This window comes from Pectinophora gossypiella, chromosome 19 (genome assembly GCF_024362695.1).
Source record: "Pectinophora gossypiella chromosome 19, ilPecGoss1.1, whole genome shotgun sequence".
Taxonomy (NCBI): domain Eukaryota; kingdom Metazoa; phylum Arthropoda; class Insecta; order Lepidoptera; family Gelechiidae; genus Pectinophora; species Pectinophora gossypiella.
The window spans coordinates 4395392-4416089 of NC_065422.1; the positions used below are offsets into that span (position 1 = coordinate 4395392).

The window sequence follows — 20698 nt, forward strand, 5'->3', positions numbered from 1 at the left end:
CTGAATAGTACTGACATTCTTCTTCTATCGTATGGATTGTGAGGTGGAGTACCAACCTCATCAACCCTGGTGTCAGGGTTACTATTGAGGCGCCAAAGGCCCCTGACATGGCTCCTGTAACGACTACATACTTACATCAGTAAGTAGTAACTGGGACCAACGGCTTAACGTGCCTTCCGAAGCACGGATCATGTTACTTTCGGACAATCTGGTGATCAGCCTGTAATGTCCTAACCAAACTAGGGACCACAAAGTAATTTTTGCGATATGTCCCCACCGGGAATCGAACCCGGGACCTCCGGATCGTGAGCCCCACGATCAACCACTGGACCACAGAGGCCGTTACTGACAGTTACTGTTGCCCTGTTAGATTCCAGGTAACAGTCCCTTGACTTAGTGAAAACTGTTCTTAAATTAGAGATGAGTTTTCACTAACACAGTTGGCTCGGTATAACAGAAAGATCGGTGAGGTGTGGGTACTTAGTTCATCATGCGAGGGATGTATCCCCACTACCCCAATTGGCATATAGTCGTGAGCTTGTGTATGTCGTATTGTGTAATCTAATTTTCTCTTCATTTCACATTGTTCCATTCGTTGATACACTTCTCTTTGCAAATGACGTATATTACCTATGGGTTGTTCTTCTTTTTTATCGACAATGATCTGTCCTTCGTTCTGCTTCTGATAAGTTATGTTTTAGAATTTTATTTCATGTTTTGATTGTCGAAAAATATAGTTATCTTATTATACTCAAAATACAAGCAAAATACTAATCGGTTCCTCAATTAGTTATTAACGTAGCTTGATCGTTTTTCAAAAATTATGTGACAGAGTGGTAAATTGAAATGCTGTCTCCGATGAAAAGGGCCACTCTGTCACAATATTTTTTGGAATGCGCCTGCAAAGAAAAGTATGTTACCAAGATAAAGAGAACCACTAAATAGTCCTCTACAGACACATCTTTATATGATGTTTTAAAATATTTATTGCCGTTATAATTTTAAAGATGTTAAATCCGATAAATCGAGAAAATGTCTTTTTATTGTCGATAAAAAAGAAAAACGACCCCTATAAGTTTTTTCCTACTAGAAACTCACCTTTAATAACTTTCTTGACCCTCCTGGTAGCCTCTTCGGAGTAATCAGCCAGCAGATCGTGTACAGTCTTCCCTCTCCTGTCTACCGCGTTCAGATCAGCGCCCTTGGCTAGGAGGATGCGCACTACGGAAGCCTTGCCGAAGCACGCAGCTTCGTGGAGCGGTGTACCGTTGTATGTTCGGATGTTGGGGTCCACGCCGGCTTTGATCAGAGCTGTTACTACGTCCCTGTTGGAGAAAACATGTGATCAATTATTGCAGAACAGTAACAGGTCTCCGTGGTCCAGTGGTTGAGGTCCCGGGTTCGAGTCCCAGCGGGGACATAGCACAAAAATCACTTTATGAAGTCTGGTTTGTTTTAGACATTGCAGGCTGATCACCCGATTGTCCGAAAGTAAGATGATTCGTGCTTCGGAAGGTAAGTTAACGCGTAAATACGTAGTCATAGCCCTGATTCCTGCATACACTTCCTAATTTTTAGTTATGTACCTGTCATTTTCTTATTCAACGAAAAGGGAAGAGACGGTATAACTTAAAACAAAATTGGATGGTGTGTACTGGAGTCAGGACAACTTTTAATGAAATAACCATTTAGAAAGCGCAGGTATAAAAAAGTGATTTTCCAAACGCATTGGCGCTATTGGTACACACGTTCAAAAATCACTCATAAATATTCATACGACTAACGAATCCAATGCCGGCGTGATATGAACGAAATTTTGTATTTTTCACAGTAAAAATCGCATATTTTGACGTACCTTTTTTATTTTGTTTCTATTACGTGTGAATAGGTAGGTAAATAAATATCTATTTAGAATAAAGAATAAAATACTACGTGAACGGTAACTCTCCGCCCCCCACCAATTTGTATCGGGCGCGGAGCTAGATTTACCTCACCCCCTCTGAGACTTACTTTAGTCCAAATGGTCGCAAGCCGCTCTAATAAGGGTGAAATCGTGCGGACTATCTGTCTCTCTATTGATGACTATCTATTCATATACATTTATTCATTCATTTACCCTGACACCAGCGGGCTTAGCACCGTAAGCACGCGACTCGCCTCGGCGAGAAAGAGTCGCACGCTTACGGTGCTAAGCCCGCAGGGTTGATGAGGTTGGTAATCCACCTCACAACCCACACGATAAAAGATTTATTCATTGCAAAGTCACAAGCAGTTAAGGTGTTAGGTACATGTGATGCCATGCAGAAGCACAGCGACGTAAGAAGTGATAGCAGCTTCATAATACAGTCCAAAATATATAATGTGGGATGGTAGGCCGAATGAAACGTAACGTAAAGGTGTGTGAAAGAGAGAACGAGGAGTGAGCGAGAGAGAAGAGTGTATTGCGGAATGACAGGGAAATGGCGGACGGTCGTTTTTGAAAAGGGAAAACGTACAAAATTATAATACGTTTTAAATAAACAAAGGTAAACAAATATAGGGGCGGAAGGCAAGAGGGAAACCACCGCCCTATTTTTCCCTAAAAAAGTAGCATGGAAAATGCTGCACCGACAAGAGCGTGGCTCTTAACTTGATGATGATGATGATGATGAAACGAAAATAATCGTTTCCTTCATGCCCCATCCCATATATAGGTATTTTTAAAATTATATTATTTATTTACTTATATTACATGACTACTATACAAGTTAAATAAAGTACTCAAGCAAATATAAAATTCATCTCATTTGCACTTAGTTTATTATATGATTTTATGTGGAGCCTTTTGTAACTCTTTGCTTTTTATTTTTTGGTGCAAATGGAATTTATTCCCTTATAAGTAAAGATGTAACGATCCAAATTCTCTATACAGGACTGATTTGCAACAATAGATCAAATCTGGTAGTCTAACAAACCTCAATTTGCTTAATATTGTAATGACAACAAGCACACAAGTCACAAGCATTTAGCGTATTTGTGTTTTTATCTTTTTTAAATCATTTTCAATTCTAAACTTTTGCGATGGAAAATTCCACCAGATATTAACTCAGAATATACAGGTTGTGAGAAGCTGCAGTAGTTTTAGGCGGATGAGACGTTCGTTATGTAAAAATTGACGATTCAAAGTGTGACTGTTACCAACTGAATAAAGATATTTTTGAATTTGAATTTTTGAATAATGAGCTGAATCATCACCCTCTGTATATGTTACGATGTCACTTACACCCCGTACAAGTACGTACAGGTATATTGTGTAGTGCGTATGGGTGTGTTAGTGACTCCGTAACAAATACTAACGGGGATGATTCACACCATGATTCTGGGTTGATATTACGCGGAATTTCCTGTCAGAAAATTTATGAAAATTTTAGTTTTTTTTTAATTATATTCAGTTCCAAACTTTTGTGACGGAAAATTCCACTTGATATCAACTCAGAATCATGGTGTAAATCATCCCTCAAAGTTTTAGTTACGATGTCACTAACACCCTATATACATCCGAACAGAATGAATGCTCGATTAGTAGGAAACGCTGTTTGATCGCATTTTGTACATCTCTGTTATAATTATTGCACATCGCATAGAAAAATCGATTTGAATGTTTTACAGTTCGTAGGGCGACTAACAAATCTTCTGACCGCGTAACTATTTATATAGTGCAGTTTGTGGTTTTAATTGTTATCCGGAATTAAATTAATTGAAATTAATGTTTTATTGAATAAAATCACAATTGCTTGCAATTTTTCAAAAAGGCGCTCATGTGGTTTTCGATATAAAGTATGTTTCCCGCTAACCCCTATGACTTGGTTCCCAAGTCATCAAGCACAAGGCGAGCATCACCACGTGTCAATTTACCCCTTCAGCCGTGGTGGCGTGAAGCGGAAAATTGACACGCGTACACATAGCCTATAAATATGCTGTAATAGGCTGGAGCGTCTACAGGTTAGAAATGAAATGTGTATTTTTAAGAGTAACATTTAACAATCAAGCTTTTAATACCGATTCTGACAGACACTAAACTAATTTTATTTTTTGAAAGTTTTACAATTAGCTCTCGATTCAATTCAATTCTCTATTATTTATTGCATTCCATGTAGTATAATGGGTATAATGGGCATGTAAAACATAGTCATTGGAACTATAACATGGACCCTGTAGGGCACAGCAACGTTGAAGGGAAGAGAGGAAGTGTGTATTAAAATTAAAACTTATCATTTAAAAATTCGTCTACAGTATAATAGCATCAGTATAGCAGTATCTCTTTCTTGCACTTATCTTAGATAAAGGACGGCAGCATTTCGTGGAATCAATATAGTAGTTACCAACTAGTCAAATCACTTACTTTTTACTAAAACACGAAATTACTATGGAAATTGCATAAAAAGGCAACCTTGGACGTCATAGAAAACGTGACAAAATGTCGCAATAATGACTACATTCATAAATAAGTTAAATAGAAAAAAGAAAACGTTTTTTGTTTGTTTGTTAATCCGTTGGTCCCGGCTATTAGCCGTAAAAACACCTCCACCAACCCGCATTGAAGCAGCGTGGTGGAGTATGCTCCATACCCCCTCCGGTTGATTGAGGGGAGGCCTGTGCCCAGCAGTGGGACGTATATAGGCTGTTTGTATGTTTTTTGTCACCTTTAGATCTGTCTTTGTTTTTAATCAGATTTTCATAATATATCTTTGATCTAGGAAACTACCTAATTTGTAAGATGTCAAGATTTCAACGTGTGCTATTTAAAGTTTAAACCGTCCGTCCATTAACCTTGTACTCTGAATGAGGAACTCTCCAGGCCAGGTTTCCTAATAAAAACACAGATGGCGTTGTATAACGTTGCTTTTGTTTACTCTTTTAATCGCATGGATGTCAGACTACATAATAATCATTACACCCAGGGACAACACATCTTCCAACCACTATTACATAAACTGCCTATATACGTCCCACTGCTGGGCACAGGCCTCCCCTCAATCAACCGGAGGGGGTATGGAGCATACTCCACCACGCTGCTCCACTGCGGGTTGGTGGAGGTGTTTTTACGGCTAATAGCCGGGACCAACGGCTTAACGTGCCCTCCGAAGCACGGAATCATCTTAATTTTTCGGACAATCAGGTAATTCAAGCCTGAAAGGCCCTTACCAAACAAAGGACAGTCTCACAAAGTTATTTCGACAATGTCACCATCGGGAATCGAACCCGGACCTCCAGATCTTGAGCCTAACGCTCTAACCACTAGACCACGGAGGCTGTTGCAACCACTATTATGCTGATCAAAATAAAGATAACATTTGTTGCAAAGTCCCAGAATAGATATACCAAGATAGGACAGGTATGAATTATACCAAGATGGACAGGTATGAAATATCAATAATATACCAAGATAGGACAGATATGAAATATACTAAGATAGGACAAGTACGAAATATACCAAGATAGAACAAGTATGAAATAAACCAAGAAAAACAGCCTCTGTGGTCCAGTGGTTGAGCGTTGGGCTCACGATCCGGAGGTCCCGGGTTCGAATCCCGGTGGGGACATATCACAAAAAATCACTTTGTGATCCCTAGTTTGGTTAGGACATTACAGGCTGATCACCTGATTGTCCGAAAGCAAGACGATCCGTGCTTTGGAAGGCACGTTAAGCTGTTGGTCCCGGTTACTACTTACTGATGTAAGGTACGTAGTCGTTACATGAGTCATGTCAGGGGCCTTTGGCGGCTCAATAGTAACCCTGACACTAGGGTTGATGAGGTTGGTAATCCACCTCACAACCCACACGATAGAAGAAGAAAAAATGTAATATTTCAAATCATGCATGCTAACTGTACTAGTAAACCGAATAGCAAAGCGGCATCCACACAAACTTAGCGTTACATAACGCTATGTCTCGCCAACGTAATTTGCACAGAGACCGATTGGAGCGTTATAACGAACGAATGAATATGAATATCAAGCGATTGTCACCGTGTGCGCGCCTTTACATTTGCATATATTAATGTATGTACTTTGACGTAGAGTTAAACACAATGCTACTGAGTGATGATGATGATGATGATGATGACATAAAACTCACACCCGTAATCCCTAATGGGGTGGGCAGACACAAGTAATCAAAGGCAACTTGGAACCACTGTTGATACGAAGACGTAACATGGGTTAGACTGTCGTCCATAACAATTGATTGTCTACGTTAGAAAGGACACAATTTCTATGCCGGATTTTACGACATGCCCGGGCAAACAAGCAGAGACGTGTTCAGTCTTTTATACGCTCCCAGTTAAGCATACAACTGGGAGCTCACATCCCTGACATGGCTCATGTAACGACTACATACTTACATCAGTAAGCAGTAACCGGGCCCAACGGCTTAACGTGCCTTCCGAAGCTCGGATAATTTTACTTTTGGACAATCAGGTGATCATCCTGTAATGTCCCAACCAAACTAGGGATCACAAAGTGACTTTTGTGATATGTCCCCACCGGGATTTGAACCCGGGACCTCCTGATCATGGGTCCAACGTTGGAACCACTGGACCACCGGACCTGAACCAATCTGGCTGTCTGGACCAATCAGGTGATCAGCTTGTAAGGTCCTAACTAAACTATGCGTTTAAATAATACTTACTTGTGTCCATTTTTGCTGGCCCGGTGCAGAGGCGTGGCGGAGAAGACATGACCTCTGCATTTGGGGTACTTGTACGGGTCCACGAGCTGAGGCCGGACTCTTAGCAGGTGCTGTACTGTCTCCAATCTGGTGATCAAACGTGAAATTAATAGTCTGCATGACTTTTTTATAACACTAAAAACGTATAGTAAAGTAAGACAGAGGGTGAGGTAAACCTAGCTCAGCCGCTGGTGGAGAGCAGAGTTGCCAGTCTATACATAGTATTGCTCTTTATGACTACATCAAGAATATAGGTGCGTCCCACTGCTGGGCCCGGAGGGAATATGGGCCATACTCCACCGGTATCGGGGTCCTCAAGACTGCTAATGCAGCCGGGACCAACGGCTTAACGTGCCTTCCGAAGCACGGAGGAGCTAGAGATGAAAACTTTTTTTTGTGGCCTTTGCGAAAGTTGCTTAACTTCAACAATCGCAGACCGAGCGCGTTAACCGCTGCGCCACCGAGCTCCTCCCATCGAGCTGTGACGGCAACCGGGCACATATCCTTGAAACCACCTGATATCACTTATCTATGATCTATACATGAATTCTCATAAAGAAACCTCATAAAGTCTGTTAAGATTCAAACCGATGTATTTCAGAACGTCCATGTTAGTTTGTATAACCACATTAAGAGAACATCATACTTTATTAACTATGAAAACCGCCAAAGATGTCGTCTTCAAAACTATTCGCAGAACCGACCTCAAAGCGGGAAGAGGTGAAATGTAATTTGTGGCAGTATGGACAGGGAGCCGGGTTACAAACTTATGTGGTTAACTAATTTCTTGTTAAACTTTACACGTACTTATATTAAGAGATACATCTTATACATAGAAGACATAAGTTACATAGTATTGATATTTTATGACGAAACTTTACATATACCGGGTAATAGTGACATCGTAACGTAAAGTTTGAGGGCTGATTCAGACCATGATTCTGAGTTGATATCAAGTGGAATTTTCCGTCGCAAAAGTATGGAACTGAAAATAATATAAAAAAACACAAAAAAATTCCGACAGGAAATTCCACTTGATATCAACTCAGAATCATGGTCTGAACCATCCCCCTGAGTATTCGTTACGATGTCACTAACACCCTATAGGTACTGTTAGATAGAAAACAATCGATGACCTAATCTCGACTGATATAATATTACTATACTAATGAACGTCACAACACTAGCTTACATACTTTATATGATCTAATTCTTACCGCGCATTGAGGCTATTGTGAAATGTTGTCTTTATTGAAATATAATCACTTATTGTACTGAACTGGTGTTGTATTTAATAGTACGTTTTATTATATTTTTTTAAGTAAGTATTAGTTAAAAACTCATGAAGTATTTCGTTTCTTATATTCTCCTTTTCTTCATCAAAGACTTACTTCATAATATTATTTGAAACAAAAACTTTCTACGCCTAATAGGGTTTACAGGGCGTGAGTTAACATAGCGACACGCATGCGTTCTTGAAAGAGTAGGCAGAGCAGTATAGTACATAAATACATACATCTACTTCTCGCCAGCTTTGTTTAAGTCTCATGTAATAGGGGACGAGCCTATTGCCATTAACCGGGCATAAATGCTGGAAACCATGTGGGCATGAGTTATCTAAGTCTAACACATAAGTTTACCCCAATTGAGGTAACCATCGCAAGATGAACTAAGTACCCACACCTCACCGAGCTTTCTGTTATACCAACGTGGTAGGTGTCGAGCTGTATCGCCGTCTATAATGGTCTAGCCAACTGTGTTTTGTGGTAACGTGTTATCTAAGTCTATTAGTCATAAAACGCTCTAACCACCAAAATACTTAGCCACAGCTGTTACGAAATTGGGTAACAAACATAAGAAATCTGAAAAGTTGGAATTTTTCAACTTGTCGGGTCTCCATTCGTATAATTACCCTGCTACAGGGTTGCCAGATTGGGAGCCGTTTACAATTTTCGGGAAAAATTACATGTTGGGGAAATTTTGTGGGGGAAAATGAACGACGGTGAACGTATTAGGGTGAAATTATTTTAATTTTTTTAACTTATTTCTAACACTAGATTAAGTTGTTTATTGCTTGTTACTAACCACTATGGAACATGTCCGAAATAAACGCTTTTTATTTATTTATTTAGCCCACGCCTGGTGAGACAGATAATTAAATTTAAATTGACTTGATACAATTTAAAGTTTTTTTACTTCGGCCATTTAGCTGGGAATTTTAGTTATGCGCGGTCAAAGTAGTGTGCATAGTTTAATATTAATCAAATTCGGGAGAATTTTGTAAGAAATGGGGAAATTCCAAAATATACAGGGTGTTAGAGACATCGTAACGAATACTTTGAGGGATGATTCAGGCCATGATTCTTAGTTGATATCAAGTGGAACTTTCCGTCGCAAAAGTATGGAACGGAAAATATATTAAAATAACATAAAAAAAATCATAAATTTTTCGACAGGAAATTCCACTTAATATCAACTCACAATCATGGTCTGAATCATCCCCCTCAGTATTCGTTACGGTGTCACTAACACCCATACCTACTTGTATGGCTACCTGTATGTACTGGTAAGGGGTGTAAGTGACGTCGTAACAAATACTGAGGGAGCTGATTTAGCTCATTATTCTGAGTTAATATCAAGTGGAATTTTCAATCGCAAAAGTATAGAATTGAAAATAATTACAAAAAACTAAAAAAAATCATGAATTGTGCGACGGTAAATTCCACTTGATATTAACTCAGAATCATGGTCTGAATCATCCCCCTCAGTATTCGTTACGATGTCACTAACACCCTGTATGTGTGGCAACCCTGACCGGTTGCCAAGTTTCCAACTTCAAAACTTGGCGGAGGAATATAAAGTCAAAAACTTAAGTTCGCAACTCACGGCTTGGCCTTTTCCGAGATTCCCCGCAAATGAGGTTGCCTGCCGGTATTTCATTTTGAGTTACCTGGTCGTTATAGATAATTTGTGGTCACATATTTGTGAAGATGTGAATTATGTTTGATATGTCTAATATTAATCTAAAAGGGTTATACGCTCTAGTTTGTTTGAATCATAGATATTATATATTATTGGTTTCCATTTGTGCCTCGGTGCGCTTGCCTCTCACTTTGAGGTCGCAGGTTCGAATCCAGCACAGGCCGAAACCAATGATTGTCGAATTTGTTTTCGAATTCATGTTTGGATCATAAATTATTATCACGTGCTCAGCGGTGACGGGAACCATGGAAGGAACCCACATTCCCGATAAATGCATTTTCGGAGTATTCCCTTCGCGGGTTGGAAGGTCAGACAGGCAGTCGCTTCTGTAAAAAACCGGACCTGTCAAATCTTCAGGTTAGGTAAACGGACCCTGTGAAAAACGGAATAATACCAGGGAGATGAAAATGATTTGTGCCCCAGTAATGGCTATACCTCCTCTTATTACATGAAATCAGAAATCAGAATCATTTATACAACGTAATTATCATGGACAAACTTGTTGAAGGTCAATGTAACATTTTTGAATTTACGTCATTTCGCAAGGTGTTATGGCTGAGGAGAAGAAATGACAAGAAACTGCAACAGCATGAGATTTAAGACCTATATGATAGGGGACAAAGGGGACAATATGAAAGGGGGGGGTAAAGGTTATATATTTAAATATAGCTGTCGTGAAGGAGTGTGTATTATACTATAAACCTCTGCTTACCCCTTCGGGGGGATGCCAGGCTATGTTATGTTTTGTTTATATTATTTTGTTAACATTATATGTAATTAAAACACATAATAACGGTGTCGAAATATCGGGAGTCTCATATCCCTACTTTAAACGCGGTAAGAACCCGTTATTATGTGTTTTAATTATGATAATAACCGCGTAAATTTAAAACAATATTATATGTGCTATGTTATTGCCCTAGTTTATTAATTAGCATAAACCTATCGTCTACCTACCCATGATCACGCGCAGTAGAAGTATGTTGGTGCTTAGCTTATCTATGATTAACAATGAAATTAATCTAACGGACACATATTCATATTATTATTACTGTTGTTGTTTTGTTTTTTTTATTTATAGTATTTATTATTTTATACTAGATGTTACACTGTCCCGCACCAAATTGTAATAATTTTTCCTATCCACTGGTTGCCTGGAAGAAATTGCTGCTTAGCAATAAGGCCGCCAGATTGTACTGTATCTATCTTCATCTGTGTGAATTTGGTTTGTATGTTGCGTGCAATAAAGTATATTTGATTTGATTTGATTTTGTTATCTGGGCCAATGCAGCACTGGCAAAAAAAAATTGCGCAAAACTAGAAAGGTCCGGTTTTTTACACAAGCGTCTGGTCTAACAGAAAGCTTTATGAGGTGTGGGGTATTCAGATCATCTTACGTTGGAAATACCTCTGACCACCTCAAAGGGTGACGAGCTCGGTGGCGCAGCGGTAAACGCGCTCGGTCTGCGATTGTTGAAGTTAAGCAACTTTCGCAATGGCCGGTCATAGGATGGGTGACCACAAAACATTTTTTTTTTATCTCGAGCTCATCCGTGCTTCGGAAGGCACGTTAAGTCGTTGGTCCCGGCTGCATTAGCAGTCGTTAATAACCATCAATCCGCACTGGGCCATCCATAGGGAAGGCCCGTGCCTCAGCAGTGGGGACGTTAATAGGCTGATGATGATGATGATGAAGATGACCTCAAAGGGATATAATCGTGAGTTTATGTGTATCCAGTAAAATACCTTATTAAAGCTGCATGAAATAACTGACCTGCCGTAGAAAGCGGCGAGGTCCAGCGCCGTTTCATCCTTGATGTTCTTGATGGTGACGTCAGCTCCATTCGCCAGGAGTTGCTCCACCACCACTACGAATCCCGACCTGGCAGCTATGAGCAGCGCCGTCTCCTGGTCGGATGTCTGTTGGGGGAATTGATCGAATCAATATCATGACGGAAAGTAGAAAACCACACTTTTCAAAAGTTCAGGAAGTTAGTCTCGTGCGCCAAGAAAGTTGTGCCTTAATCTTGCTTTATTTTGAAGAAGAAAAAACCTAGCAATAACACATCAAAGTAGCTGGTGGACCACCTAATCACTATAATAATGTAGAAAGAGTGGAATATCCATTCTATCTATCTATCTACTACTGTATCCACCCACTGCTGAGTATAGGCCTCCTCTCTTTCACGCCATCCTTTCCGGTCCTGTGCAAGTCGTACCCATTGCTTTCCGGCATACTTCGCAATACATACCATAAAAGTAGTGTTATGTACGGTCGGAGCAGTAGGGCAATAGGCTAAGCTTATAGTCATTATAAGTAATGAATGTCTGAATAATGAAAAAATGAAAAATGTATTTAATTAATTTTAATTATTTCATTTTTATTTAAATATTTTCTAATTTGACTTATTTTTATTTTTTATTGATTTCGAAATTGTAACTTAAAAAAATTTAATATTATAATCTGAAATATAATCAAATATGGATTTAAATATGGATTACATGCCTGAATTGAATTGTATTTTTTTTTAATTATTATTAAAAATAAAAAAATAAAAATTTATTAAAAATTTTCGAGAACTCACCATCTGGTCGATGTTGGGGGGGTTGTTGTGTTGCAGGAGCATGTTGACGATGTCGGCGTCCCCCTTCCACGCCGCCAGGTGGAGGGGAGTCGCTCCCTTCTTGTCCACGATACATGGCGACGCGTCCACCGACAGAAGAAGTTGGACTATCTCTCTACAAGAAAATCAAAATCAAAATCAAATCAAATCATTTATTCGCATAGGATTCATGGTTTTGTATAACAGTTGATGGGTTTTATGTTCCAACAACAATAAAATTAAAAAATAACCAATGATAGCCGTGTTCGAAATCTGTGATATCTGTGTTCGGAGAACGTGAGATTTACATTTTAAGGTCACGGGTTCGAATACCGACGCGGGCTCTAAACCACTGGTTAAACTTTGTCAGTGTTACCACAAAACAAAGACTAAAAGATAAACTATGTTTAAAATATAATCCGTATACGAAAGAAGTCCCGAAGGCCGCGGCGCTACTGTCGCAGATTCTGCATAGAATTATCATAACTTGTCAAGTTAGTTTCATTAAAATCCGCCGACTTCTTTCGTGGCGCGAAATACTATTTCAAACCTAGTTTATTTTTAGTTTGTGTTTTGTAGTAACACTGTGTGAGTTTGAATTCATGTTTGGATCATAAATGATATCACATGGCTCTTAGGACTTGTGTCCGGGTAATGTCATTAGACTCGTCCTCCATTACAAGAGAATTAAACATAGCTGGCGAGGAGTGTGTGAGTATACCTCTGCCTATCCCTATGAGTATACAGGCGTGATGCTATGTTATACCAAAAATCAAATCCTAACCCTTGGGACTTACAAAACACAATAATGTACCGAAGTTCCCTTTATGAGGTGAACAAGGAAAAAGGAAAAAAAATATGGAATCCCCAAGTGATAGAATTTATGGTTTGTATTGAACAGAAAAGCTGGTGTGATAAACAACTGAATCTCTGTGTGTGTATGTGTGTGTGACTTGAGGGGGGGAGGGGATAGAAGGGTATAAGAGCCAATATACACAGGTTACACATTATATCTAGATCAGATATAAGTACCTAATACCATATATGTAACACCTAACTGCTTGTGACTTTGCAATGAATAAATGAAATTAATGAAAGACCGAAATGCCAAGAGTGCTTGCAAGATGACTAGTGTTGTAAATATTTTTTTTTTATTATCTTTACAAAAGTACATGGTAATATTTGTAGAGGCTGGAGCCTAAACTAGGATACCCTGTGTTTTAGGACTCCAGGCCTCCACCTCCAGAAAGTCATGGTCAAGAGAAAATAACAAAATAGAAAAAAAGTTGAAAAGTAATAGTTACATACATACATAAACTCACGCCCGTAATCCCTAATGGGGTGGGCAGAGCCACAAGTAATCAAAGACAACTTGCAGCCACTGTTGATACGAAGTCCAAAGATGAATATGATGAACCTTATGGTGATAAGGGATCAGCCTATCGCCCATAACATTAGTCCATCATGTTAGAGGACACAATCCCTCTGTCGGTTTTTACGACATGCCCGGGAAGAGAAGCAGCTGAACGTGTTCTATGTTTTTTATATGCTCCCAGAACAGCATAGAAGCAAAAAAAGTAATAGTAAAACGAGTAACGAGTAATAGTAAAGTAGTAGTAGTAAAAGTAATAGTTACTTTAGTTTAATTCTAACAACTTGTCAAAAGTCCAAATCATGTATGACAGAAACATAAAAATTTGCTTACGCTCAAAATAGTATCGCCGAGTGCAATGGCAGTTTTAAAAATAGAGTCAACGAACTACGTGGGAATCAGGAAAACAATAAAAAAATAACTGCGTCTAAAAACGGTACTACGTATGTGACTATAATTTTTTACTTCTTAATATTTTATTTGATAATAAATTCATTATGCAGTCAATGTTTACTGTCTTATAACACGTTATTTGAATTGACTGACATTGTTATATTTATGTCAATGTCTTACAACAATAGTATTGTATGGCAATATTATAACATCCAACTCAACTGAGGAACCGACTGTAACGCCTGTGCTTCCTTTCCGAGCAAAGAATTCTAAGACTGTCAAAGCGTTTCTTTAATAAAAGGCGCTTGCATTAAGTACTCTGTTTATTTAGCTTTTTCAGATATATTTTTTAAATTATTTAATTTGCTTCAGATCGTATTAACTACATAGCCGTACTATAAAATACAAGTTACTGCTGTAGCTAAGGCAATGGGAATTGTTGGTGGCCCCAAAATTATAATGTAGTAAATAATAAATATATATTTTTTTCTACTTACTTATGCCCCCGCAAACAAGCGTGGTGAAGTGGCGTGTACCCATTGTCGTCTTGAACGTTGACGCCCGCGCCTCGTCGAAGACTGCAATAAATTAAAATAATTATCAAAAAGCACACAAAACACCTAAAATCAAACGTAGACAAAATAGTCTTCAAATTGAAAAACAAAAACAAGAAAATAAAACTCAAAAAGTTCGCAGTCGGTAGGATTCGAACCTACGCTCCCAGAGGGAATCTGATTTCTAGTCAGACGCCTTAACCGCTCGGCCACGACTGCTGATGTGTAAAGTCGCGAAAAAGTCCGTTACAAGCTGAACGTCACCTACTTAATACAATAAAAATATTACGTAGCATTTTATGTTTGTAAATTAAGCTTAATTAGTTGTTGTTGTTGTTGTTGTTGACCATCTACATCTTTGACTTATTAAGAGCAATTTAATGCTAAATCATGCATATGACATGTAATTTTATAACCCACTGTAAACATTTTTTAAATTTTAAATTTTGACGTGACTTATTGTAGATTTGCCGCAGATGGCATTAACTACTTGGCCGGTCAAATAGGGAGCGCTGAAGGCTCTCACCCGGTACAAAGCCTAAGGGTGGAGTTGGGGGCGAACCTCGGCTCAGGGCGTCGTCTGAGAGGAAAAATATTTGAAAGAATTGATCGACCCTAGTGGGTCGATAGCGATAAGCACTGATTGAGGGAAATCGTCGACCACGCCGACGGGGTCGGTATCGGCGGTCCTGAAGTGTTTGGTGTCGCGAGCTGATTGGCTGCCTCTATGGCTAGAGTAATCGGGTCGTGGGACCGTAATTGTAAGCATTGTGAATTGATTAAACCTATATTTAAAACTTGATTTTTAGTAAGAAAAAAATAAGTGTAACTCTATAAAGTAAGGCATCCGTCCTTGACCTTTAATGGTACGGTCAACGACCTCCTTAACAATGCACCTTCTCATGTCGTAAATTTAGCCTCATAACAATATCAACTCCATTTCTTGTGAGCATGGTTTATATCTTCTTGTTTATTAAGTCTTGTTATATGTTTAAGTAAGTATACCACTTGTCTTAACAAAGTTTCGAATATTTTAAACATCGATTCACATTTCAGTAGACACATACATACATAAACTCACGCCTATTTCCTTTTCGGGGTGAGCAGAGAATATGGATTTCCATGGATTTGATCCTGACATACTTCAGTACATTTCAGTACTTATTATGAAAACTACCGTTAATGATTATAGTAGATGATAGACATAATATATTTAATATGAAATTAAATTAACTCTCAGACAATGATAGGATAATACATGGAGGGATTACAATAAAATGCGAAATATAAAACAGGTAACAAGGTATCAGAAGTAAATCCATAAATAACGTTCAAGGTCGATGACAACCATGCTAAATTAATAACCACGCACGAATGAATAACAGACATCTTTTTTACATTGGACTCTATACAGCATAAGGCGGGTGCCCATAGCGACGCATGCTGAGTATTAGTTTGTTTGACAACGTGGGTCTACGTTTCCATTGGAGTAGAGGAGCTCGGTGGCGCAGCAGTAAACGCGCTCGGTCTGCGATTGTTGAAGTTAAGCAACTTTCGCAAAGGCCGGTCATAGGATGGGTGACTACAAAAAAAAAGTTTTCATCTCGAGCTCTTCCGTGCTTCGGAAGGCACGTTAAGCCGTTGGTCCCGGCTGCATTAGCAGTCGTTAATAACCATAAATCCGCACTGGGCCCGCGTGATGGTTTAAAGCCCGATCTCCCTATCCATCCATAGGGAAGGTCCGTGCCCCAGCAGTGGGGACGATGATGGGCTGATGATGATGATGAGAGACCCACACACGACTATGTATAGCGTGCACGGAAGACGGAGGCTACGCACGTGCATTTGCAGTGGCAATCCACGGACACGGGGTCCATTTCTGGAGGGTTCAATAGGGTTGTTTCCAACTAGTCAAATCAGTCACTTTTTACTTAACGTCAAAACATGAAATTACAATGGAATTTGTATGAAAAGCACACTGTGACGTCATAGAAAAACGTGACAAAATGTCGCACTTGTTATTACGTTTTTCTTTACTAAAATTCATAAATAAATTAAATAGAAAAAAGAAAACTTTTTGTCACCTTTAGAATTGTCTTTATTTAGTAATCAGGATTTCGTAATTTATCTTTGACCCAGGAAACTACCCAATTGCTGGGTTACGTGGTGCACTCGTGCGTTTGATGACCAGGAGAGGCGGCTTTATTTTATTTAGTCAATATTTGCTTTAGTCGTGGGTCATATTCGTGTATTCCAGTGGAAACGTAAAACGGCCTCGGTGGTCCAGTGGTTACAGCGTTGGGCTCACGATCCGAAAGTCCCGGGTTCAAATCCCGGTGGGGACATATCACAAAAATCACTTTGTGATCCCTTTCGTTAGAACATTACAGGCTGATCACCTGATTGTCCGAAAGTAAGGTGATCCGTGCTTCGGAAGGCACGTTAAGCTGTTGGTCCCGGTTACTACTCACTGATGTAAGTAAGTAGTCGTTACATGAGCCATGTCGTGCCTTTGGCGGCTTAATAGTAACCCTGACACCAGGGTTGACGAGGTTGGTAATGCACCTCACAACCCAGACGATTTAAGAGTGGAAACGTAGACCCAAGTCGACAGCGTTGAGCTATGTAACCGCCTATTCGAGCAAGCTACACATGTGTCAATGACGCCAATTTATGCGTGCGTTGCAGTGGACACAACCACATACATTTTCTTAAAAAGCGAAGATCAATACACGCGCGTAGCCTCTCTGTGCACTGCAGTGGGCCCGCGCCTTAAGCTACAAAACCAGCCTATAATAGTCAGTGAATTCCAAAAACCGGAAATTACGCTCCACCGACCATTTCTGAGAAGGCACCAAGAAAGACACCGCAATCGGTTTATAATTTGTCGACGATCTCTGACAAAATAAAGCGAAAATTGAATTGGAATCTTGATTCGATTCGGACTTTTGGGGGCAAAAAATAACTGATATAAATCGCAAGCTGAGTAAAAAGAAGATTGGGACAAACAACAGAATGGTGATGATGACGAAAAAGTCGCAGCAGAGTTACTTATAAGGCATGGAATTACATTACATGGAGTTTAATTAAATGATCAATATTATTTTATTAACATATTTTTGTTCAGGAATACTCGTGCGTCGTCACAATTAATAATAATAAAAATATTTATTTGACCATAAGAACAACAAACTTAGGACAATAGATTAAAAACTAAAAACATAAGCTTCAAAACATGAACCCTGCTCCTTAAACTAGGATAGCCTGAATCTTAAGGAGCAGTGATCGGTGCATGCGAGATAACAGTACAGTACCAGTGTTATAACAGCTTGTTCGGATTTAAAATACATACTTAATATTAGTGTTCATATTTGTTAGAGTGTATGTGTGTTTGTGTGTGTGTGAGTGTGTATGGAAACATCAGGCAACAAACTTTATTAGGTCTTCCGTTTTTTCGTAGTCCATTTCCAATAGCCACCTTTGAATTTTAAACTTAAGCTCATACCGACAGCAGTTACTGATGTTTAGAATTTTATTAATTTTATTAATTTCAACAGTAAGAAATGACTCAATAGGTACTAGATATATGTATCATTTTGACTCATCAATATTTGATATTTGAAGTCAATCACACAGATAAACATACTCACAAAAAAGACAATTTATCCTCACTTACCTATCAGTATCAAAAATTTTGGCACCTAACTTCTTTGTGATAATCCAATTCCTTTTGAAACTGAACTTTACAATATCAGACATATAAGAGAACTCATCACCACAACACATTTTTTTTCCAAACTCGCCCATTTCCTGCACAAATTAGGATTCTTCAACACGAAATTATAACACTAAACCTTTTCAAATGACCAGTAACACGTAACTAAAAGGTAAGAATAGTGCTGGTAGTGTGACGCACAGGAAAACAAACACTATAAATGTTTATGATAGGGCTTCATACCATACATGGCTTAAAACCAAAATAACACAAGCAGTAAAAGAAAGCAGAGACACTAATTGAAGTGAGAACGTACATATTAACAATCGCCTAGTTGATTAGATTATGCAAAGATAAGATTACACTGAAGTGGACCAAGGAAGAGATATATATGTACACCTCATTGTTTGTACTTATCGCAAATGTTACGCTTTTGTTATTGAAATATTATAGAGTTCATTAAGACAATTATATTTGTCTAAAACCAGGGAAAGACAAGCAGGAAAATACCATTTGAAAACTCTGGCAGAAGAGTTGGCTACTAGACCAAACATCTCCACCAATTCGCAAACAAACGTGGTTGATTGAGGCGGTGCCCGTGTCCAGGCAAATAGGCTGATTGTCCAAAAAGTAAGATGATCCGTGCTTCGGAAGGCACGTTAAGCCGTTGGTCCCGGTTATTATTTAGTACTGATGTAAGTATGTAGTCGTTACATGAGTCATGTCAGGGGCCTATGGCGGCTCAGTAATAACCCTGACATCATGGTTGATGGGGTTGGTAATCCACCGCACAATCCACACGATAGAAGAATGTAGGCTCTGCAATAGGTCTTGGTGAAATGGCTGGTGTTTTATCAACATCCATTGCAGCCTGACACAAAGGCGGGTCAGTTGGTCTGACCATTAGTCATGAACTCCGTCAGTTGCTGGCGTGGGCATCGATCTCGAACCAATTTTTCCTCATTGGCATAATCAGGCCGCTATAATTTTAATGGGCCGGATTTGAGACCACAATCTAACACTTATTTTCGAAGGATTTCACCACTTTAAAAACCCAATGTGCTCCTGTCACTGGCCTTTCCTCACTCAACCGTAGTGGGTTTGAATCATGTATATTATAACAAACTTGAGCGGGTTTTCCCGTCAATTTATCGAGATATATTTAGCACGTTATAATAATTTATATAAGGGTTTAAACGTAACACGTTCGTAATTCAACGCGCACCGGGCCGCTACATTTACAAACAAATACTCATTACATAGTCTATACTTATAATAAATCTGTAGAGAGGTCAATTCTGTACATTAAATATTTTTTCAACAATATTTAATGCAATACGGGAACGGGAATTAGCGGGAAAATCCTTTTGTATGAAAAATCTAAACCACTCAAGTTAGACGTTTGAAATTTGGCATGCAGGTACTTTAGTAAACTTAAAGCTTAGTTGCAACAGGATATTACAAAATTCCCACGGGAACGGTAGTTAGCGGGAAAATCCTTTTGTATGAAAAATCTAAACCACTCAAGTTAGACAATTGAAATTTGGCATGCAAGTACCTTAAGTACCGTAGAGGTGCACTAAGAAAGGAATTCCCAAAATTCTCACGGGAACGGGAATTAGCGGGAAAATCCTTTTGTATGAAAAATCTAAACCACTCAAGTTAGACAATTGAAATTTGGCATGCAAGTACCTTAAGTACCGTAGAGGTGCACTAAGAAAGGAATTCCCAAAATTCTCACGGGAACGGGAATTAGCGGGAAAATCCTTTTGTATGAAAAATCTAAACCACTCAAGTTAGACGTTTGAAATTTGGCATGCAGATACCTTAAGTACCGTAGTGGTGCACTAAGAAAGGAATTCCCGAAATTCCCACGAGAACGGGAATTAGCGGGAAAATCCTTTTGTATGAAAAATCTTAACCACTCAAGTTAGACCTTTGAAATTTGTCATGCAGGTACCTTAGGTACCGTGGAGGTGCACTAAGAAAGGAATTCCCAAATTCCCACGGGAACGCGAATTAACGGGAAAATCCTTTTGTATGAAAAATCTAAACCACTCAAGTTAGACGTTTGAAATTTGGCATGCAGGTACTTTAGTAAACTTAAAGCTTAGTTGCAACTGGATATTACAAAATTCCCACGGGAACGGTAGTTAGCGGGAAAAAACATTTGTATGAAAAAATCAAATCTAAATAAAAGGAGAAACTGACTGACACAGTGACTGACATATATCAACGCATAGCCTGAACGGCTAAACGTAGGCATTTGAAATTTGGAAGGGACATAGCTTAGATACCGTAGAGGTGCACTAAGAAAGGAATTCCCGAAATTCTCATGGGAACGGGAATTAGCGGGAAAATCCTTTTGTA

The 20698-nt window shown here is 39.0% G+C and overlaps 1 protein-coding gene and 1 non-coding gene across 5 annotated transcripts in view; both read right to left on the bottom strand.

The window, feature by feature from the left end:
- LOC126375445 (ankyrin repeat and SAM domain-containing protein 1A-like) overlaps nucleotides 1-20698 on the bottom strand; it is a 147837-nt gene that overhangs the window by 110320 nt on the left and 16819 nt on the right. For 2 of the 4 annotated variants that reach the window (XM_050022364.1, XM_050022365.1), the window contains exons 2-6: nucleotides 14557-14637; nucleotides 12277-12430; nucleotides 11466-11611; nucleotides 6671-6796; nucleotides 1099-1325 (exon numbers count right to left, since the gene is read on the bottom strand). In XM_050022364.1, the coding sequence (XP_049878321.1) occupies nucleotides 1099-1325; nucleotides 6671-6796; nucleotides 11466-11611; nucleotides 12277-12430; nucleotides 14557-14637 (734 nt within the window). Of the gene's footprint in view, nucleotides 1-1098; nucleotides 1326-6670; nucleotides 6797-11465; nucleotides 11612-12276; nucleotides 12431-14556; nucleotides 14638-18289; nucleotides 18477-20698 lie in introns of those variants that run through there. The other 2 variants (XM_050022363.1, XM_050022362.1) reach the window with 2 other exon arrangements.
- Trnas-aga (transfer RNA serine (anticodon AGA)) lies at nucleotides 14751-14832 on the bottom strand. The gene has a single exon. It is a non-coding gene; the product is annotated as a tRNA-Ser (tRNA).